This window comes from Arachis hypogaea, chromosome 13, assembly GCF_003086295.3.
Source record: "Arachis hypogaea cultivar Tifrunner chromosome 13, arahy.Tifrunner.gnm2.J5K5, whole genome shotgun sequence".
Classification (NCBI taxonomy): domain Eukaryota; kingdom Viridiplantae; phylum Streptophyta; class Magnoliopsida; order Fabales; family Fabaceae; genus Arachis; species Arachis hypogaea.
The window spans coordinates 55091666-55115593 of NC_092048.1; the positions used below are offsets into that span (position 1 = coordinate 55091666).

The following is a 23928-nucleotide window of genomic DNA, read 5'->3' on the forward strand; positions in this document are numbered from 1 at the left end:
TATCACTGCACCCATCATTTCTGTACCCAACTGGGACCTACCATTCGAATTAATGTGTGATGCCAGTGACCATGCCATTGGCACAGTTCTGGGGCAGAGACATGACAAGCTCCTGCATGTCTTTTATTATACCAGTCGTGTTCTAAATGATGCATAGAAAAACTATACTACCACAGAGAAGGAATTACTTGTAGTGGTTTATGCCATTGACACATTCAGATCTTATCTAATAGGGTTTAAGGTTATTATCTACACTGACCATGCTGCTCTCAAATACCTTCTCACCAAGCAAGACTCTAAGCCAAGGCTGATAAGATGGGTGCTACTCCTGCAAGAGTATGATATAGAAATCAGAGACAGAAAAAGATTAGAAAACAAGTGGCTGACCACTTGTCTAGGATTGAACCAGTAGCAGGGACTTCCCCTCCCTCTACTGAGGTATCTAACACCTTTCCTGATGAGCAACTCTTTGCAATCCAGACGCACAGCCGCCATAAATTTCATTTCCAAGGAATACAGTAGACAGCAAGCTCGAAGACTCATACATGATGTAAAGTACTACTTGTGGGATGAACCATATCTCTTCAAGAGATGCTCAGACGGTATAATCTGTCGATGTGTGTCTGAAGAGGAAGGACAGAGAATCCTATGGCATTGCCATGGCTTAGACTATGGAGGACACTTTGGAGGTGAGCGAACAGCCACCAAGGTCCTTCAAAGTGGCTTTTACTGGCCAACACTCTTTAAGGATGCCCTAGAGTTTGTCCGTAACTGTGACAGTTGCCAACGGGCTGGCAACCTCCCTTATAGTCACGACATGCCTCAGCAAGGGATCCTAGAGATTGAGTTGTTTGATATATGGAGAATAGATTTCATGGGACATTTCCCACCTTCATTCTCAAACATGTACATCCTTGTGGCAGTGGACTACGTGTCTAAATGGGTTAAGGCAGCCGCCTCACCCGCTAATGATGCCAGAGTAGTGATGAAGTTCCTCCGAAAACATATCTTCAGCAAGTTTGGTATCCCACGGACACTATTTAGTGATGGAGGCAGTCATTTCTGCAACAGACAGCTTAACTCTATTTTGCACCGTTATGGCGTTCGTCATAAAGTGGCAACCCCATATCACCCACAGACAAATGGACAAGCTGAGATATCCAACAGGGAACTAAAAAGAATCCTGGAAAGAACCGTAAGTACCTTTAGAAAGGATTGGGTAAGGAAACTTGATGATGCTCTCTAGGCTTACAGGACGGCTTTCAAGACCCCTATAGGAACGTCACCATATCAATTGGTTTATGGGAAGGCATGCCATTTGCCAAGAGAACTGGAACACAAGGCCTACTGGGTAACCAGATTCCTCAATCTTGATGCTAAGGCAGTAGGAGAAAAAATGTTACTCCAACTGAATGAATTGGATGAATTCTGACTTGATGCATTCGAGAATGAACAAATCTATAAAGAGAAAGCCAAGAGGTGGCAAGACAGGAAAATATCTTCCAGTGTCTTTGAACAAGGCCAGAAGGTTCTGCTCTTCAACTCTAGGCTCAAGCTCTTCCCTGGAAAATTCAAGTCACGTTGGACAGAACCATTTTTGGTCACTAACGTGTCACCCTATGGACACATAGAACTCCAAGGTAAATACTCTGATAAGAGGTTTACTATTAATGGACAGAGTGTCAAACATTACTTAGGGGGAAACGTTGAGCAAGAAAGCTCTACCCTGCTACTACAATAAGTACAGTGAAGTCCAGCTAATGACAGTAAAGAAGTGCTTGTTGGGAGGCAACCCAATGATTAGTAGTATAGTAATGTTTTCTGTTTCTTTATTTATTCTCCTTTGATTTAATTTTCCTTCAATTTCAATTGATTTTCATAATTACTTTACTTTCTAACGTTTGTGATCATGTATACCTCTTAGAACAGGGACAGAAATATTCAGAACTGAAAACAGAGCACCCTGGAGGAAGCACCTTGCTGGCGTTGAACGCCAGAAAAGGGGTAGGATGGGTGTTCAAACGTCCATAAGGGAGCTTGCTGGCATTAAACGCCAGAATAAGAGCATTCTAGGCTTTCAACGCCCTAAGGGGGAACGAAGCCTAGCATTGAACGCCAGCTAGGGAGCAAGGCTGGGCGTTCAACGCCCATGAGGGGTATGTGCCTGGCGTTGAACGCCAAAATAGGGGTATTCTGGGCGTTCAACGCCCCAACTAGGGTAGGGAGATTTGACTTTCTCAATCCACATCTTTTTCAAACCTTATCTTTTTAATCATCTCTCCTCTTATTTCAAAATATCTTTTCTAAAATCAACTACTTTTGATTCAACTCTTTTTAAACAAAGATCTCTTAAACATCATCTTTTAAAATCAATTTCTTTTCAAATCTTTCTTAATTCTTTTTCAAAATTTCAAATCTTTTTCAATTCTTTTTCAAATCTTTTATTAAACTTTTAAATCTTTTTCATATCTTTAATAGTTTACATCTTATCTTTTTTATCCTTATCATATCTTTAATAATTTTAAATCTTATCTTTCATATCTTTTTAAAAGATTTTGAATCATATCTTTTTTATCTTTTTTATTTGATTTTCGAAAGCCCTCCTCACCCTCCCTATATATAATCATTCGTACCACACAACCTCCCTCATCCCCCCTCCATTCGCATTCTTCTCCTCTCCTCCCTCTTCTTCTCTTTGCTCGGAACGAGCAAAGCTTTTAAGTTTGGTGTTGGAAAAGTGTTGCTTTTTACTTGTTCACCCCCATGGCTCCAAAAGGTTGAAGACCCACTTCAAGAAACAGGAAAGAAGTTGCCCTACCAACAGTTTTTTTCAAACCTTTTAGATTTTGTTCCAAGCAACATGAGGAACATTACTATGAGGTGATGTACAAGCAGACAGTGATTTCAGAGGTCAAGTTTGACTTAAAAGAAGATGAATACCCAGAAATCTAAGAACAGACCAGAATGAGAGATTGGGAAATTCTAGCCAACCCCAGAACCAAAGTTGGTAAAAAGATGATCCAGGAATTCTATGCAAATCTGTGGATGACAAAAAAGCAAAGGCTAGATGGATAGGGATTTCATACTTCGCGCACCATGGTTCAAGAAAAAGTGCTGCACTTTGATTTGGATAAGGTGAGGGAGATCCTCAAATTACCCCGCAAAAAGACGATCCTAACTCCTTTAATAGGAGAGTGGTAGCCAATCCAAAGCTGGATTAAGTCCTTGAAGATATATGTCTTCCCGGATCTAAATGGATCCTGGATAAGAAGAACAAACCAAACCAGCTAAGAAGAATGGATCTCAAACCAGTTGCCAGGGGTTGGCTGGACTTCGTGGGACGCTCCACACTTCCCACTAGCAATCGTTCTGAAGTTACCATTAGGAGAGCAGTAATAATCCATTGCATTATGATGGATAATGAGGTAGAGGTCCATCAAATAATTCCTTGTGAATTCTACAAATTCGCAAACAAGACCTCCACTTAGGCCAAGCTGGCCTTCCCAAATCTCATCTCTCGCCTGTGTAGTGTGGCAAGAGTCCTTATTGACAGAGACACATGCATCCCCACAGAAAACCCAATTACCAAGGAGAGTATGGAGAATGCCAAGGGGCCAGTTCTGGACAAGATCCAGCAGCCAAATGATCAGCCTAAGAGAAAGACACTTGAGCCACCCCAAGATCAGAGTATCCCTCCAATTGAGTATTGGAATTAGCTGGTGACATCTGTTGCACAGTTGCAATCCACTCTGGATCAATTGAGAGAAGAACAAAAAAACCAGTCTTGCATGCTGTGCAAACTGGTTAAGGAGCAAGAAAGGCAAGGGAGAGAACTAGAAGATCTGAAGCGTCAGAAGACATCTTCTGAAGAGAGCAGTGACCACCATGAACAAGGTGGTTGAGTTTCACCCCCTATCAAGTTCTTGATTCCAGTACTTTATTTTCTGTTTTCCTAGTTCTAGGTTGCATGATTACTAGTAGATTTCCATATTCAATTTGAGTAAGTAATGTTTATTTTTGTTAAATAAGTATAAACTATCCCACTTGTCATTCCATTAAACTTAAATAAAGTTTTATTCTCTTTTAGAAGCAGTGAGTGCATAATTTTTGAGTATATCATGACTTATCTCTAATTATTTTGATGTGGTGGCCTTGCATTGAATATCTAAATGTATCATTTTTTTTGGAAAAAGAAAAAAATCTTTTAAGTTCTGCTAAATTATCCCCACAATGATGAATTAATTGTGCATGTTTAATGTTGAAGTTAAGTGTATTAGCTCTTGAAGAACAGTGAATTTAGAGAAATATTATTGAGTCTCTAAAAAAACCAAAAATATTGATTCTTGAAGCAAAAAAAAAAAACAGCAGAAAAAGCAAGAAAGCAAGAAGAAAAATCGAAAAAAAGGAGAAAAAGCGAAAGAAAAATCCAAAAAGCTCAAAAGAAAGGAAATGGAGAGTTAGGATCCAAGGCTTGGAGCATCAATGGTTAGGAGGGTCAACAGAAATAAAATCTTGGCCTAAAAAACTCAATTGAGCTGCTTCCCCTAACTAAATGCTTGTGGTGTGCAGGTATCAAGTGAAAAGCTTGAGACTGAGCAGTTAAAGTCGTGATCCCGAAAGTAAAAGAGTGTGCCTAAGAACTCTGGATACCTCTATCTAGGACTTAAGCAAAGCTAAATTCGAATCCAAAGGATTCTTCCAGTTAAGTGTCTGTGGTATTTATGTATCCGGTGGTAATAGTGGAAAACAAAACGCTTAAGGTCACGGCCAGGCTAAAAAAGAAGCTGTGTTCAAGAATCAAGAAAATCTAAACTAAGAAACTCAATAATATCATCCGGATTCTAGTTCCAAGAGATGCCAATGCCTCTGAACTTCAAAGGAAAGTGAGGTGTCAAACCTATCCTGTTTTTGGTTGCTTGGAGACAAGCAACAATTTAACACATGGGTCTTCAAGTATAACACATGGTTTTGCTAGGAGGTGCAATTTGGCCCTTGCATTATACGCATGGGTCTTCAAGTATAACACATGGTTTTTCTTTGCTATTGGAAGTGCAATTTGGGATTCTTGGCCTCTGTTTGGCTTCTCACATATAACATAGGAATTCCCACGTTATAAGCATGGCACTTGGCAACCCTAGAGTACTTTTGGTGGCTTGAGTGTGGCTGCCTTTGACGCATGACCACTATAACTATTATATATCATTAGAAAGTCTGGATGTAGACTTTTGAACGCCGCTAGAACCGCTTCATTTGGACCTCTCTAGCTCAAGTTAGGCTCGTTGGAGTACGAAGAGGTCAAAAGGGGTCTGGTTCCATGCGTTATACGCAGGAATGCTCAAGTAGTACGCATGGAACTCCCAAGAAGTACACATGGAGTGGATTTAGCCACTAGAGATGTACTTTTGCTATGTGTTATACGCATAGTATCATGCGTTATATGCATGGTCTTCTTTGACACTCCTAGGGCTTCAATTTTTGCATGCTTGGTCAAGGGATCTTTCTGTTTGTTCTATAAGAGGCTTCTCTATTTGCCTCTCCTTGCTTGCTTTTAGTGGTTCTCTTACTTGCTTCTTTTCATCCTTATTCTTGCTTGTTTTCAACACTTTTCCATACATATCAAAGATCAAGGAAACTTTAAGAAATATTGATTAAAGCACTAAAATCTCAATTAAGAATAGGGAATTCACTAACTTTTTTGAAAAACTAATAAAGAAAACAACTAAAGATGCTCATGCATCACCCCTACCTCAAATAGTTGAAACCCACAAAATTAAGCGTGACCCCTTTCATCCTAACTCGCGGCAGCACCAACAACAACCACACCAACATTCCCTCGTAGTAGCGACAGCAACAATTACAGCACGCGATTACGGCAATTTAACCTATGACATCGACACCTCAAAATTTTTAGCATAAGAAACTAATAACACCACAATAACGGTGAGGGTTTTATAATAGGAAATTACTGCAAGTAAGTAGAAATAAGAGAATGGAGCAGTAGCAGCATTGATTCCTTCAGAGCATCAACAATCACGGCTCGCAGTAGCTCAGCCCTAAGATGTTAACGTCTCTAAATTCTTAATCAAGCTTATAACAGAACTATAGCAATGAAGATTGCGGAACAAGAATGAGTTACTAAAACTAAAAAGAAAAAAAAAAGAATGGAGTAATAGCGGCTTTGGTGATCCAACAACCCGGTGATGATGATAGTGACTGGCATGGCAGGACGGTGGCCACAGCAGCTACTCCCCTCTGGCAGCGATTCTTGCGACGGCGTGAGGATCAATTACAATCATAGCAATGGCGGCAGCCTCTAACAACGGCTGTGGAAGATGACGATCATGCAACCGTGCTCTCCCTTTTTTCCCCACTCACATCCATTCTCCTCCACCCTATCTGGCAACGATGGTGGTCTCGATGGCGATGGTGACTATGGCAGCAGCGACAACGAAGCATGATGGCGACGAGACACCCTTCTTCCTCTCTTCGATTGCACATTCTCTCTCGGTCTTTCTCTCTCATGTGTCACTCCCTCTCACTCTTTCTCCTTCACTTGACGGCAATGGCAACGCCGTCACTTTGGCTTGCCAACGCCGTCTCGCTCTCCTCTCTTTTCTTCCTCCTCCTTCTTCTCTTTTGATTCTTGTGTGTGTGTTAGTGAAGAAGCTGAGTGGTGGCTGAGATGTGAGGGAGTGTGTGAATGGATGAAATTAGGGTTAGAGTTGATGTAAAAATTACGGATTTTAGAGTTTGGTAAAAAGGATAAAGGTAGTGTAAAAATTTTAATAAAATTAGAGGATGGAATAGTAGTTTAAAATCAAATAAAATTCATTAATTTTTTAAGAACATAATTTATTAGTCAACTTACTAATTAGTTTCAAATAGCTACCTAATTTAAAATTAGAGATATTCTAATTATTTTTTAATTACTAGGACTTTAAATTTTAATTAAGAAAATATTTAAATTATTAATTTGAATTAAGCAAAATATCTAATTAAATAGAATGAAATTCTTAATAAATTTAAACTCATTATCATAAAATTTAATTTAAATATCTTCAATAAAAATAATTTTTATAATAAAAAACTCAATTATTTAATAAAATAAAATTAAACATAACTTATTCATAATTAAATTTTTCAAAAATAATAAGGGTTATAATGGTTAGCATGACATAAAACTTAAAATCATGTTAGGTTTCTAGTCTTTTGTCTTCCATATTTCTGAATCAGAAAAAGACCAATATATTATGTGAGAAATATAAGAAAAGTCAAGAGAAAAACGGCAAGAGAGATTAGACAAAGAAAAACAAAACATGAATTTGTGTTCTATATCTGCTTGGCGTTTTGTTGCTCTGGTTTAGAGTTTTGTTTTGACATTCTCAAGAGCTTCGTAGAGGTCCAACTTTTTCTAGACTTAGGAAGAAGGTTTTGGTTCCAATTTTTGGCATTGAATTTGTGCATGTAATCAGAATTTTATTATAATAAAATTCTGCTATAATTGTGATGAAAACAATATGATTGCATGTAGAGGTTGAATCAAGTTACAAACAAGAGACTAAAGTCATCTCCTTTCTTTCCTCTGTTTTATTTTCTTGTTTTTTAGATTCATGAGACAAAAATAGAAAAATCCCATATATTTATAGAAAGTTCGAAGTTATCTTTAAAATAAATAAAAAGGAGTCTTATTCACACCCCTCATTTCTCAAAGCTTACTATACCTTTTTGTTGTTTTATATACTTTTCATGTCTTTTATATTTTAATATATACTAGTGTATAAATCCGTGCTCAGTACGGAAAAATTTATAAAAGTGAAAAAAATATGCTTCAATATTTAAAACAAAAATACAAAATAATTATTATTTTAAAAAATTTATAAAATTATTATCAAAATCAAACTTTAACATAAAAAAAGGGAGTAATAATTATTTTATATTTTTTAAAGTAAAATAATTATACACTGATACAGAATTTAAAATAAAATTAAAATATTTACATTAGAATACTATTTTTTCAAAGACTTCTCTATAAACAATATTGATGGTTGAATTTGTAGACATTCCTACGTGATTCATAAGTAAAACTTTTAAACCTCTCTTACTCTTAACTCTTGAAAGTGCCACATATAGTTGGCCATGTGTAAAAACTGGTCTGGGCAAGTACAATCCAACATGAGATAAAGTTTGCCCCTGAGACTTATTAATTGTCATGGCAAACGATACTATTATGGGAAACTGTCTTCGTTGGAATCTAACTGGGACGGTTTTATTTGTTGGTACCATATTCATTCTTGGAATCAAAGCAATATGACCAACATTTTTACCCGTTAAGACTTCACATTCTATGACATGATTTCTAAGCTTCCTAACTTGTAGCCTTGTACCATTACAAAGACCACTGGATTGGTCAATATTCCTCAGTAACATCACCGGAACACCAACCTTGAGTATTAATTTATGTGGAGGCAAACCAGAGCAATTTATGCTATTCAGTAATTCAGGACCATAGAGATCTAGTTGACTCTCCATATTCCCTTCATCCATACAAATGGAATCCGAACTAAGATATAATTTTTCTACTCCAGGAATGATAGCCATCAGATGATTGTTGACCTCTTCAATAGTGTCTAGTGTGGGAGCTAGTATAGTTCTTGCTTTGAAAAAATCCTTTGAGGATATGTTTTCCAAAATATTTGGATAAGAAAAATGAACTAACTCATCAAATGCATGGTCCGAAGAAGGAATAACAATATCTCCTGGAAGACATATCTCAGATTCACCATCTATATTGTCACCTATTAGACCATCACCAACTTTCAATAACCACTCACCAAATTGCTCTGTCTCATCTTGATCTGAAGCAGTCGTCCCTACAGAGAGTCTCATATTTTTTTGTTAGTTTGAGCACCTGACAAAACTTCCAAAGGTAAGACGAATTCACGGTTGAATGAACGATATCTTGTCTCGATCCTCGTGGAATGACAGGAAGAATTTGTCTAAAGTCTCCACCTAGTACAACCACTTTTCCTCCAAAGGGCAAATCTTTTCTATATGTTGGAGAACACCTCATGATATCACCCAAGCATTTATCAAGTGCTTCATAGCAGTACCTACTAACCATTAGAGCCTCATCCCAAATTATAAGTCTGGCTTTCAACAGCAACATTGCTTGAGGGGAACCAGGTTTGATGTTACATACAGAATCCTCAGTTATATTCAGCGGTATTTTGAACCTTGAGTGTGCCGTTCTTCCATTGGAAAGAAGTAAAGATGCAATACCACTCGAAGCAACGTTTAACACTATATCACTCCTTGAGCGAATCTCAGCAGACATAAGGTTCCAGAGAAATGTTTTTCCAGTACCTCCATGACCATACACAAAGAAAAAACCCCCTTCATCACAATACACAGCTGTAACAATTTTATCGAATGCATATCTCTGCTCAAGTGTTGCGATGGCTAATATGTCTGAGGCATTTTTCTTTAAATCATCCCTATTAAAGTTTAGCTCTTCCCTTATAACCCTTTCGGTTAACAAAGAATTATCAATTTCAGTTGCTAAAGGCATAGGAGGATAGTCTTTCAAGGTTTTACCATAGGAATGTAAGATCTTGTCTATATCCATTAAGCAAAACTGCTTAATCTCATCATCTGACATTGTTAACTCTGCATATTATACGATACTGTAAAAATTCAATCAAACTAAAAATGATCAATAAGGAAGAACTTTTATCATTGTAATTAATAGAAACTCACCGCTCATGTTCATCACGGCTCTTTGTCGATACAAAATATCATATGAGAGTTCATGCCAACATCTATCCCAGACATGTTCTGGTCTTGAGATATTGTCGGATGTTAATAGAATGACAAATAACCTCCTAACATATGATCCTGAGGCCCATGAGCTTGCTTCCTTAATTGCATCAATGAATTCTTTGTCATCTTGCAAGAGTCCAAGGGTGAAGCATGCATCTCTATACGTAGCATAAATTGTTCCTCCTACTGTTCTTATATCTCAAAAACTCATACATCCTCTTTGAGTATTCAAGAGAAGTCGTTGGTAATATTCTTCGGTATTTGCTGCAAAAAACTTGGTTAAAATCCCACTTTTAAGTTGGTAAATGGATTAAGCTACGCTATTTTAATTATTATGTAGCTTCACATCCGCATAAGAATAATTTTTCTAAAAAATATAAAAAAATAAAAAATTGTATAATCTACAGATTATAATTGTTGAAAGTTAGTTGAACATTTATTTTCTAGTGTAGATAAATCGAATAAAATGAACGTGGGGTATAGGCTGTTAAGATTTTAAATTTACATCATTAAATAAGTAAGATCAAAATTGAATATAAACTCATCATTACCTGCAGGTACATGAGTCAACCTTCCAATTGCGAATCCTTTCTTTCGAGGAAACCACTTTGAAGAATCATCCTTCCAAACAAACTTGGTTGGAAACTCAGCATAAGTCAGACTTCGAGCATAGGGATATGACATGTTCACCGCCATCCATCCCAAAAACATGGACTTATGAGATATTGCTCTTTCGACGATATCATTCACATTAGAAGTTTCACCATAGACCACAGGTTGCTCATCCTCCAAATGGAATGGAAGTCTAATCACAAATGGTTCTTTCTCTTGGATTTCGTATCCAAATAGACGCCAGACTGCCTCACATGCTGAAATATACCTACAATCGTAGTAATTCCTAATTTCGTCAACAGCTTGTGTGGCTTCTGACGGATCACCAGCATTGTATAGAGTAGCTGTTACGCGGTCATTACCCTTGTGTACATATTTAAACAGATACTTAATAGAACTTGTTTGGCATGTGTATTCCACATTTATGTGGCACCCAAACTTGAGCAACAATTCTGGATTATACGGAACAATGAACTTATTGTCTAGTACACATTCCCTTTTCTTCACTATTCGACCATTATCAGTACGCCTATATTTGGGAAATTCGGCCTCATCAATGAGTGTTCGCTGTCTAAACTCTTTAGGATAGAACTTTGAACAGGATCCATTCTTCATGCAAGGTGAATTCTTGTTGTACGGACCACATGGACCATGTACCATGTAATTTTGAACAGCTCCATGTAGTTTTGGCCTTTCATTTTCATCAGGAATCTCAGCTGTTATATGTTTATCTATGTTATCTGGTGTTTGTGGTTTGAACTCGTTACTCATGAATAAAAGGATATGTGCATGCGGAAGCCCTCTCTTTTGAAACTCTACAGTGCAAACGTCTGAAAATTGAAAAAGACAAATGAGCAAAGCATTACAAACAACATAAGATTTTAATAAAGCGTTGCATAAACATAGACTTACATCCCAAAATTTTGCCAAAGATTTTTCCCTCTTTGAGGTCATCGATCAAACCATCAAGCTTGATCTTGAAAAGTCGACACAATATATCAGGACGGTCTTTTGCCTTCAATCCAATGGAAGTCACTTCTCTTTTTATCTCATCCCATTCAGGGTTACAGGTCATGGTGATAAAATAGCTAGGATATCCTGCATATCTGCAAATTACAAATGCATCTTTACAATTATTCATCATATACCTAGGTCCACCGGTAAAAGTACTAGGAAAAATGATTCTTTTGCCAAGCCTTGCAGCATCTACATCCCCGTTTACAAGACTTTCATGCAGACATTTGTATTTATCAACCCTCAACTGTGGTTGTTTACACCTAAAGAATTTTAACCTCTCTGATTCCATCATTGTGTAGGCATCTACCAGAAACTGTTGGAATAATCTCTTTGATCTCAGAATTAACGGAGATTCACCCATCCTTTTCTGTAATCGAAAAGCAAAGAATTGTCGCAAAGTGATTATTTTGTTTATCTTTGTAGGTCTAGCAGAGATAGAATCTGATGTTGCAATACCCAAACGAAATCCATCCTCCCCATACGGAAACAACAATGGATATTGCAAGGCTAAATAAGATGGATGAAAAATATCAATCCGCTGGAGCTTTCTAGATTGACTCTCTATAATAATATCCATATCTTTGCTAAGTTGTTCGACATCACCAATAATCAATGCAGCCACTTCAGATGCAGATGGCAAGTTGTATGTCCTGCCATCTGTAGTCCTTTTACTAATCAACTTAAGTTTTATGTTTGTGCAATTTTTCTGTTGGTATCTATCTCTTGCATAGCGAAAACTCTTTGCCAAACTATTATATTTGTCTAGCATGTTTCTTAATATTGCCACAATTTTCCTATCCCGCTCATTTATAGCTTCATTGGAACTACGAAAAAAAAAAAACAATAAAATTTATGTTATTTTCTCTCACAGATAAGAAATAACTAAAAAGTTTGACTGGTTGCATGAAAATTACCGAAGTGTGCCTATTCGATTATTAATCTCATTTTCTGTGTCATAGATATATAGCTAGGCAAATGTTGGTCGCAAACTATCAGGAGGAAGTAAGCTACCAATGCTATGGTAGTTTTGACCCCCAAGCTTAAAAATGGGAGGAGCAGTCCTATTGTTCACCCCACGGTCAATTTTTCCAGCCATTGATGTAAAACAAAACATTGAATTAAATGTCCTTATATTTTTTAGGAAATGAATACTTCTTTGATCTCCTCCAATATGAAGCTGAATGAGCTCATCAGAAGGCACAGAAAGTAGAGGAAGCTCGATCTTTCCTTCCATACAACATAATGAAAACTTTGGTTGGGGCGACTGTTTGGATTTATAGCAAGCCTTTCTCCAGACCACATCCATGCTTTACAGTGTTGACATTGATAAATAGGATTTCCTATATCCCAGACACCTGCCGAATGAACTCTCTTTAGCTACTCAGTTGTCATACCGATACAATTTAGTCCATGATGTACACAAAGATGCAAATAAACATACAGATAAAAATTTTACATACCGTCTAAGGTTTCAGAGGATGGTATAAAATTATCTTCCATATCCACATCCAACATTGAATCATCATAACCATTCAAAACTACAGTAAAAAAATTATAAAAATACAAACATAATCATTTTGATGTATTACTAATAATTCATATCTCATGCAAACTACAAACTTAAATTCTTGATATAATGAGAAATTACCTTCATCATCAACAAAAGGGTCAACATGTTGGCCACTGTGTGTGTCAGCGCTTGGTGGGTGCGTCTTAACAGTCGATAAATTTACATCTTCATAAAGTTGTGCCAAATTAATAGCCACCGAAGCAACAACAGAGGAAGATTGTCCTTTTTGCATCCCAATTATAGTAGAACTTCTTTACAAAAAAGTTCAATTTTATTCAATTAAACCATAGAAACTATAGGAAAAAAAATATAATAATGATGATCATCTTTTCTAAATTACCTTTCTGTTAGGCACGATCTGTGAGAACCGGAGTGTGATGGAAGCTAATTTTGCGGAACGACTTCAGTTAGATTATTGGCAGATCCTTGTACACTGGAGTATGCTAGAATTGTAATAAATCTATGTTATATAAATGGTCTCCGATGAAGTATACTTTTTGCTAAATATTGGTGTATGAATCATTTGGCTTTCATTAATTATACGTACTATTTGTTAACACGGACAGTGGAGTTCTTGTCAATGAGGGATCCGTCTGTAGAGTTAAAGATTTAGATCTTACCTCTGATGTAGAAGGTCTTACATAATTATGAGGAGTATTTTTCTGTCCAAAAATTTCATGCAAGGCACAGTGTACACCATACATAGATAGTTGCTTCCCTATGAATGAGTAATGAGAAATATATATATAAAATTTTCGTCATTAAACCGATATAAATTAAATTTAGATAAATATGAGTCAATTACAGTGAGAAAAATGTCACCTTTATCCTCACTAGATTGTAAACTGAGAATATTAGATGAGGTACCAGTTTCTCGACACAATGTTCTTTGACTTGTAGTAATATGATGCACATTTTTATGTACGTCAAAATTTGTATTATTGTTGTTCTTCAACATTGTTAAGTCAAGAAAAATAAATGAAACACAAATAATAATTATTCAATTAACTAATGTCGTATTTGATTTTATATAATTTTAGTAGTATACTTTCGCAGATTCAAATTTTTTTGTATTGGTTTAGTTTTATTGAATTATTTTTTAAATTATTAAACTAAATCAATGAGTATCTATATCAAATTATTTAAAATATATCCAATCATGACTTAAAAATAATACAATTCAATTTAAATAATAAATAAAACTCTAAATTTAAATATATATAATTTTAAAATTTTAATTTATTTAAATTGAGTTAAATAGATCTACACAAAAGCATCAAATTTTATATTTTTCCAATTAGTATAGAGTTTTATGTATTAATTTAGATTAAATAGTATATTATTTTAAATTATGATAGAGTATATCTTAAATAATATTAAATAATTAATTAACCTAAATAGTACATGAAGATTTGAAGATTGCATAGTTTTTTATGTAATTTATAGCTTATTAAATATGAATAGTTATTTATAGTTTTTAAATCACTAAACTAAAAGATTTAAAAAATTATGTATAGTACAAACTACTTCGCTAACATTCTCTTTCATGATGATAGTTTAAACTGTATTTCCCATAAAAAATAGAAATTAAAAAAGTTTTAGAAGAACACTTACCAGAAGCACAAAAGAAAGCAGACTCATTATCATCAAGTCTTTTTCGTTTTCTTGCCAAAATTATCTTTCGTCTTAACCTTGCAACCTTGGATTGTATGATTGGAATGGGATACATTATCGTTGTTAACTCACTTATCTACAATGTAATTCTCCCGCAACAATGAGCTACGAATACAAATTTTCAAATTTGAATACTTATCTTGAAGTTAAATTTTAAATATCCATTAAGTTACAATACTGATTATTTATTGATTAATTTATGAGGTATCAATTTTTACTTAAAAAGTAAAAAACATAATTTTTAAATATGTAAAAATATATTAACAGTGACTTTTAATTCACAAATTAATAATCTAATTAAAAGGGGTATATATATATAAGCCAAACCAATTTAAATATAGCTAAAGCAAACTAATTTTTATATTATATACTATTAAATAATTAATTGAAAAATACACTCCTGCACGACAATTTTTTAATTTGAATTTAGAAGTGATTAATAAATCACATTTGTTTAATCAACGTATAACAAAAAAATTAGTTAAAAACAAAATATTCAACACAAAATAGTTTTAGTCATTTAAAATTTAAATATTAAAAATTAGATACAACTTTATGGTATGTTTCAATAATAATAATAATAATAATAATAATAATAATAATAATATAATTTTAAAAGGTAGTACTGCATGTTCTCCGTGACATGTAATTTTTAAATTTATTTTATAAATAATAAAGTAATTTTTTTGGATAATTACATTAAGTGAATAATAAAAATTAGTATCCAAATTAACAAACTTTAACATATTTGATAAAAGAAAATGAAACTTACATAAAACATATGAAACTTACATAAAATATAGTGTATTGTGTAGTAACAACACTTTTAGAGAGTATATAATAGTCTTATTTTTCTCAGATATTTAACAATTATACAAATATTATTTATCTTCAATTACTAAGCTAATAAGTTTATAACATGTGAATAGTAAAAAAAATAAAACTGTAAAGAAGTTCAATAAAATAAAATGAAAACACTAATCAATAGAAGACTAATCAACACTTAAAAAATTTATTTGAAATGAAAAAAATAAATAAAACTTACATAAAGATGTGATGCAATGTGCAACAGTAACACCTTCAAAAATATCTAATAATCAAATATTGAATATGATAGATTATGTGTAATTGTAGAGTTCTTATATAGAGTTATTGTATTTTGGGCTGGGCTAAAATTTTAATGTGTATATGTTATAATTTGTTGGAAAGAATCAAAGATATTATTTTATTTTAAATCAATAGTTTTCTTTTTTGAACGAAATTAAAAGTTTCTATTTACGGAATCATAAATATAATATAACCTACTTTAGTGAGTCACAGCATCATACAACACCAACACCCTAACCATCACTCTCATTTAGTAATTACTTTCATTTAATAATAAAAAATAATAGTAATTATTCTCATTCATATTGCATTAGTCAAAAAAGCTCTATTCTAAAGCCTTCCATCAATTTTAATAAAAAATAAATAACGTATAAAATAATATATTTATATATATGTTTAATACGCTGATAAGAAGAAAGTACTTCTAGTGTCATTAGCATGTCCAAAAAAATATAGATAATTAAATAAAATAAAACAACAATTGTTCAATTTAAAATTCAAAATACTTTAAAAATTGAATAGTATCTATTCTCTCAATAAACAATAGCTATAGCTAAGACTCCACCAAACCTTCAAAACATGCTCTTTTATCTCCATTACATGAAAAACTTCATGTTTCACAGCAGCTATTTTTTAATGGAAGGAGCACCAGACATGTTAAACTCATCCAACAGGCGCTTCAAACAAAACAAAACAAAAAAGTATAATCAAGATTTTAACCCAAAAATAAAATATGAAATATGAAAGAGGCCATATAAGTGAAGACCAAATGAATACCCTGACAACAGGTTTTTTAGTAACAGACAGATTTTTTACGATTGGATCAGGTGACTCATCACAAACAGAACATCCATCTTCACCTCGAGGCTATATAGAAAAACAATGAAAAAATAAATAAATAACACCTCATATTTGGCAAAGTAAGCCTTAATATACATAGTCTAAAATCAATAAAAAATAAAGAAAAAAATCATACATGAACAGGGTTAACAGGACCAGCAGGGGTACATCAGATTTTACCGGGCCTTGATTGTCTCTCCACCTCGGTAAACTTGTAGAATCAGAACGTATCACCGATACATCATAAGAATCGCACCATCCAGTAGTTTCTACTTCGACCTTGAATAAAAACTCCTTATCAAGGAAAAACTCATTAAAACCAATAGGATCTTTGCTTGCTTTCCCTTTTTCCTACACCAAAAATTTTACATTTTTATCGTGTTAAATAAACAAACATCTCTTATTGACAATCATAACGTGATCAACGAATTTGGTTTCACATACATTCAACTCTTTCACCATCTCAGTACAGGTTTGTCCGAATAGAGCTACGACCTCCTTATCGAACACAACAAAATTTGTTGTAGCAGTACCATAAAAAATCAACAAATTCAACTTATACCTGTTTTTTTTATTATTAAAAAACATCAACTAACACATGGCCTATCACCCTTTAGTTACAACAAAATCATAAAAATTATATTCAACATAATTTAGATGCTCAAACACAATTATTTTTAGATTTATCAGTTTTCTAGATTTTAGCCTAGCAAAGGAGACTTTGGTATAAAATTGTTGTAGGTATATAAATTTTTTCTGTGCACTCTATCTTTGTTTGCCATTTTTTGTGGCTAGACCATATTTTCATCAGCCAAAGCAGCTTTTGTTTTTAATAATTATTGGTATTAAGCCAGATATTGCTAAATCATTTAAAAATCAACATAATCAATTAGTTAACTATATTGCTTTTTTATGAAAAGATTGCACAAATAAGTCTAATTAGAGTCATACCTGTCAACCACATTATTCACGTCCCTATTACAGCCGTCGCAGAAGTATTCATCCGCATTAGCTTCTACCTTCACGCTGCAAAGACATGATTTATACCACCAACTTGGAACGGGTTCAACATCAAGAACAGTGGCCCGAACAACATAGAATCCAACCTACATAGGAACAGTTTGAAAGTTAAAAAAAAATGAACCAAACGAAAAAAGTAGTTTTCTATAAAGCACTCACATCCGCAACCGCACGTAACTCATTTATTGTCTTCCTCCCAGTGGAATATAAAACCTTATCTTCATCAAGATATGCCGGTTTGCCAGAAATCACAGATAGGTACTGCGAGATCTCTCTATAGTACACGCTACTTATCAATCACAACGCCACAAAAATACAGTCAATATGCACAACCATAAATAATTCACAATATTGGTACAATACCTTTTTCGAAGCATCAAAGCCTCAGGAATATCCGGATTTATCAAGAGTCTATTACCATACATAATGTTCTGCACAATATTGGTTCCTATATATAACAATCATTGCTTAAATGAGTTGTACAATTATACATGACAGAAGAATTATCGAATGGAAAGTAACCAAAAGTATCCTTAGATTTAAAAAAACAATTATAATCTACTGCAAATCTAATTAATTATTAAAATTTTTTATTTCAGCAATGACATATAAAAAAATATTTAATGCAACTATAAAATAAGAAAAAAGTATTATATAATAACTAAAATATAGTTTAAAATTATATGTTGATTTACAATCAAAAAAGAAATAAAAAACTGGTGATACCTCGTTTATCCAATTTTATATACTAATAGTTTGTATCACTTCAACCAATTATATTTTAGAAAGAAAAAACAAAAAAGAGAATTTCCAACGATATTTAAAAAAATCTTATTACTTGAAAGAGAGTGTTAACATAAAATTCTTATCACTATTAGTCTTTTATCTCATTTCAGCAATTTACACACAAACTATTAATTTCTTATCACTGAAAGAGAGTGTTAACTCCTTTTGCATCTCAATAATTAGTAGAAATAGTTACAATAAGATATAATCATTTGATAGTAATCAAATTCTCACATACCCCAGCATTTTTTACTCTTGCAAATTGAAAAACAACTATTGGCAGTTGTTGATCGCCCGATGCCAGAAAATCCTTGATCCGGTCCACCATCTCTCCAAGAACAACAATATTAAGCTTTAAACTGTAGAGAAAATGAGAATTATTTAGAAAATAAAAAAATTAATTATATAAACATATTAAGTGGTGAGTAAGGGTTGTTGGAAAAAACGCACCCGTCATTCTCAATATGAATGACTATCATGTTAATAAGTTTGCCATCGTTCACATATTTTCTCTCACTCTCTATACCGGTCATAACTCCAGCAACGTCTTAAATAAATATCAAATAGAAAAATGTGCACAAATCACACGTTTTAGTGATATTTTATCATAATTACAAAATAAAAATCAACTTGTGTACATGCCATAAATTATACACTTACCAACCAAAAAAGGATGATGAGAAGAGTATCCCATAATTTCCCTAAAAGGGACCAACTTAATACCATATAACGGTATTGCATCACAGAAAGAGGGTAAGACAGTAGTTCTATCTTGAAAAAACAACCGAAATTGATGCGATGTTATGCGATACAACCGACAGTCATTGCTAACTCCAAAGTATGTAAAAACATACATAGTTCCTTCTGATATCAATGATTGAAACACAGATATTAGATCCTCACCTACAGAAGCATGCATAGTTGTTCCCTATTTTTTCACAAAGCAAAAAATTCAATTATTCACTTTCTACACACCCTACAAATAAGGTCCAACTAAATAAACAAACAAAATTTATATAAAATATTTCGTTCAATAGTTATAACCGAATAAATTAAAAATATGATTTAAATCTAAAATATTAAGTATCAAGCATTAATAACGGATTTATATTCACCCAAAAGGAAGAATATACATATAATGGATTCAAATATTTAATACTTTAATTGTTTTTTATTGTTTTTTTAACCATAGATATTAAAAAGGAAAAATGTGCAATGACAATCATGCATGAACATTAAGTGTTATGTAGAAGAGGGTTAAGATTAATGACAATCATGCATATGCGTTAGTAATGCCTTTATTATTTTTCTCTCAATCATGTATAACAAAATTTATAATTTTATATAACTATTTATGAGAATTTGGCTAAAAATCCCCCAAATCCCCCTCTTTACTGGTCAAATACCCCTCACTCCTTGGAGCCCTTGTTTCTCTTTTCCCTTATAATTTCCCATGTCTGACAGTCAAACTTTTTGATTTTTTTTCCTGGTGTACATTTTTTTTAAAGGAAGAGTTAGTTTTATATTTTTCACATATATTTTGTTCTTTTCTATACATATGCGTGCTAGCACAAATTCGGCATATTCATCCACTAATTCTTTATCCATTTCCGCAAATTAATTATGTAATTTGTAAATAATCATGACCCTTCTTTCTCATTTTTTAACATATTTATTTCCTTTTTGAAAAAGAAAAGAAAAAAATTTCCCCCAATTCTTAGACTTTGAAATCTTTTGGCTGATTTCAGATTGATCTCCTAACCTATTCAATAGTACTAATACTAAATGATCGATCCGCTAAAATTCTACCCACTAAATTCTTTAAACATTTCTACAAACTTTTCTCTATTTCTTTCTTATCAAAAAAGATTATTAAAAAGTATTTTGGCTAATTTGTTATTAATTCATTTTATACTTATAACTACCCTTTCAATTTTTTTTCATTTAGTTGGATTTCTAATAAAAATTTAATTAAAACTATCCAAATTTTTTAAGTAAATACTTATTCTCAGTCAAATAAAACTGTAAAATATTCACTTATTTAGAATCAGGGAGTAACATATAATCTTTTAGATTTTATAAGACAATAAAAAGAAAAATACGAATAAAGATAAATTAGATAATTGAACATTAAAAATTCTTAGAACTAATTATATATTTTCATATAAATTAAAATATTTTCTTTTTTAGATGATGTGTAATATTAATATATATTTGACTTATAGTGTAAAGTTTACGTTAAAATATTTAAAAAAAAATAGCTAATAAAAAATATTAAAACATTTTAGAATTTAACCTAAATAATAGTACAAACTATTTGAACGTACAAACTAAAAATATTTTACATGATAACTGCATACTAATTAAACACTTAACTTCATAGAAAATAAAAATTGAAAAAACCTTATAATAATATTCTTCTCCAATTTTTTTTTGTGTATAATCTTTTTTTCGCCTTAACTTTTTTATTGTTTTTGTTATTGTTGTATATATACATATTTTTTCCCTCTCCATCAACGTATTCTTAAACCCTTTAAAATCTCAAATGGTCAAACTCAAAAGAGGGTGATAAATATAGGTTAATTCCTAAATATGTCTCTAAAATATTTTTAATTAGAGAATTTAATTTTTAATAAATTTTAATTATTAAATTAGTTTTAAATTTTTATGTTATTAAACATATCAATCTTAATGTCAAATTTTGATAATAGTTAGACAAATTAATCTCTGTCGTTATTTAATAAAAAACATAACAGCTTTTAAAAAATTTAAAATTTTCATATTCATCTCTTTATATAATTACAATCTTCACTTTAATTTGTGTAGTAAAATAAAAGTTTGTAAATTGATTTGGTGTTTAAAATTTTTAGAGGACTAAAATACACCTTTTAATTTTGGTGTTACCCTTTCAGTGATGTTTAACAACGATGTTAAAATTTGGTGTGTTTCTTTGTATGTGAGACCACAAATTTAATTTGAAGGTCGAATTTATGACTTTTAATTTTTTTTAAACATACAAATTTCAGGGTCAAATTTTTTTTTAATACAAATCTTACTCTTAGATTTAGATTTATATTTTGGTATTAAAAAAATTTTACATGTGCAGTTTAAATCTTCTAATTTGTTTTAAGATAAAAAAAAGTTATTTTAACACAAATTGAATCTTTCGATTTGTGCATTATGAAATGTAATTTTTAATTAGATTTGTCTACAAATTTTATTATTACTCAAATTTGATGGTCTAATTTGTTATTTAAAGTTAAAAAAATAAAACTCATATCAGAAAAAAATATACCAATTTATCATTACATTAAATTACATACGATCTTTTTCTATTTTTAAAAAATATTAACCGATGGTCCCAAGAAAAGCATAAAATTGTTGAGATTGAAATTGTAATAATTATGAGAGTAAGGATCATACAAATGTTGGACTATGTGTATGAAAACAGAGAAGCAATTGTTGGATGAATAAATTAGAAGTACCTGCTCATCCATCAACACCATTTCAATGGAGCTATTGGATTTGGAGTCTTTGAATTTTGGTAAAGACCAGAGTCTGATTACTCTGATATGAATCTTCCAGCTCTCTTTTGACGGTGCAATCATCTCTAACAAATCATATTGTCTATCCATTTTTTTTCTAGAGAAAAAAAAAGAGCAACGTAAATTGTAACAAGTATGTATGATAACAGTATAAGACCATACTTCCTAGATTTTTATAGCAACTAAGAAGAGGTATATTTTTTAGGTAAATCATTTTAAAATTAGACTGCATCAAAAATCACATTTTTTCCATAATCCAAAAGAAGAAAAAATCTATCTTGATAATTTAAAAAAAGAAAAAAGATTTGAATTGAAAATACAGCTCTTATTCTATATCATAAATACTCTTAATTCAAAATATACCGAGTAAAAAAAGATACGAAAATAAGAGCTGAATCCATGTCTTCCTGTGATTAAAATATATATATATATATATATATATATATATATATATACACACACACACACACGTGTATAATAATACCCTTAATATATGTATCAGAAAAATCTATAATTTTATTGTTGTTTTCTAAACTAGGCATCATACGTAGCAAATTTAAGATAGTTTTATCCCAATCATATGCCTTTTTTATGAGCTTAAATTATTAGAAAAATTAATTTTATAACATAGTATCATATTTTCTATAATTTAAAATTTGAGGCATTGATTTTTATTGACTCCAAAAAAATATTGCAACATAAGACAAATAAAAAAATATATATAAGATTTAGACAAAATAAAAAAATTACGTGAAAAGACGTATTAAAAATAGGATCAACTGTATGATAAAATTAATTATATATGGGTCGCATGCAATTTGGGATTAGGGTTTTAAATTACATATATTAATGAATTAGTTTAGAGACTTACCATGATTACAACCAAAGTTCTGAGAACAGGGGAAAGACCCAATGAAAGATCCATTGGGAAGCTGTTGTTAAGACTGGGCATGTTTGTGTGCAAGTGTTTCAAGTAATTGGTTTTTTTTTCTGTGTAATCTAAAACACAAAACACAAAGCACACAACCTGAGATGAATAATCAAATAATCATCTACAAATTTTACAAAAACACAAAGCAGTAGCAGTACAACAGAACCAGAACCCAAAAATCAAATAATCGTTCAACGATTTCAACAATCGAAGAACAGGTGCACACCAAAGCCACTGACCTTCGAGACAATGACGCCGAGACGACGGCGACAAGACGACCGCGAGCAGGAAGAATCCGACGGAGGATGGGCGCCGAGTGAGGAAGAAGACATCGAATAGGAGATTTGACTTGGAAAACACCGACAGTACAAAGAGAGACTCCTCGGACAGCCACGGACGGCGGCAATCGGTCACTCCATTCGGCGGCGGTGGAGGCTAGCTAAGGTTTTCCCTTTTTGTTTTTCTTTGAATGAAGGAATGAATGAAAGTAACAAAAGAGAGGAGGGAGACCAGCAAGCAATAACGTGTCTAACTCTTTTTGTTTTCTTTATTTATTCTAATTTATAAAAGTAACAAAAGAGAGGAGGGAGTTACGTGTCTAACTCTTTTTGTTTTCTTTTGTTTTCTTTATTTATTCTAATTTATAAAAGTAACAAAAGAGAGGAGGGAGACCAGCAAGCAGTAACGTATTACTCCCTCTTTGTTCTATTTTGTTTTCTTTATTTATTCTAATTTATAAGGAGACTACTTGTGATTGATTAAATTTTCTACATGTATTTTGGTAAACGAAGAGATTGATTAAAAAAAGTTCTTATTTCTGATCATTGAATATATTCCTCCTATTCTAAAATAATTGTTGCTTTAATTTTAACTTTTAGATTTATTAAAAAATTAAAATATTCATTTTAAATTAAAGTAAAGCCGTACTTATTTTAAAACTGAAGAATTATACGATAATAATAATAACAATCACTACAAGAAAAAGCATATTTATCGACGAAAAAAAT

General features: G+C 32.4%; 1 protein-coding gene and 3 long non-coding RNA genes across 4 annotated transcripts; all 4 read right to left on the reverse strand.

Annotated features, from left to right (window-relative positions):
- Positions 1-7998: 7998 nt before the first annotated feature.
- Positions 7999-14747, reverse strand: LOC112734513 (uncharacterized). The gene is made up of 9 exons (XM_029291234.1): positions 14633-14747; positions 13097-13240; positions 12909-12986; positions 12363-12396; positions 11580-12272; positions 11344-11537; positions 10371-11261; positions 8914-9666; positions 7999-8795 (listed from the first exon to the last, which is right to left on the reverse strand). The coding sequence occupies exons 1-9, from the start codon at positions 14745-14747 to the stop codon at positions 7999-8001; spliced, it is 3699 nt and encodes a 1232-aa protein (XP_029147067.1).
- Positions 14748-16199: 1452 nt separating this feature from the next.
- On the reverse strand, positions 16200-16986 carry LOC112735927 (uncharacterized). Its single transcript, XR_003813069.2, has 3 exons — positions 16776-16986; positions 16577-16666; positions 16200-16476 (listed from the first exon to the last, which is right to left on the reverse strand). It is a non-coding gene; the product is annotated as an uncharacterized lncRNA (long non-coding RNA).
- Positions 16987-17082: 96 nt separating this feature from the next.
- LOC140178156 (uncharacterized) lies at positions 17083-18815 on the reverse strand. Its single transcript, XR_011870399.1, has 2 exons — positions 18684-18815; positions 17083-18107 (listed from the first exon to the last, which is right to left on the reverse strand). It is a non-coding gene; the product is annotated as an uncharacterized lncRNA (long non-coding RNA).
- Positions 18816-22861: 4046 nt separating this feature from the next.
- On the reverse strand, positions 22862-23433 carry LOC140178157 (uncharacterized). The gene is made up of 2 exons (XR_011870400.1): positions 23161-23433; positions 22862-22989 (listed from the first exon to the last, which is right to left on the reverse strand). It is a non-coding gene; the product is annotated as an uncharacterized lncRNA (long non-coding RNA).
- Positions 23434-23928: the final 495 nt, after the last annotated feature.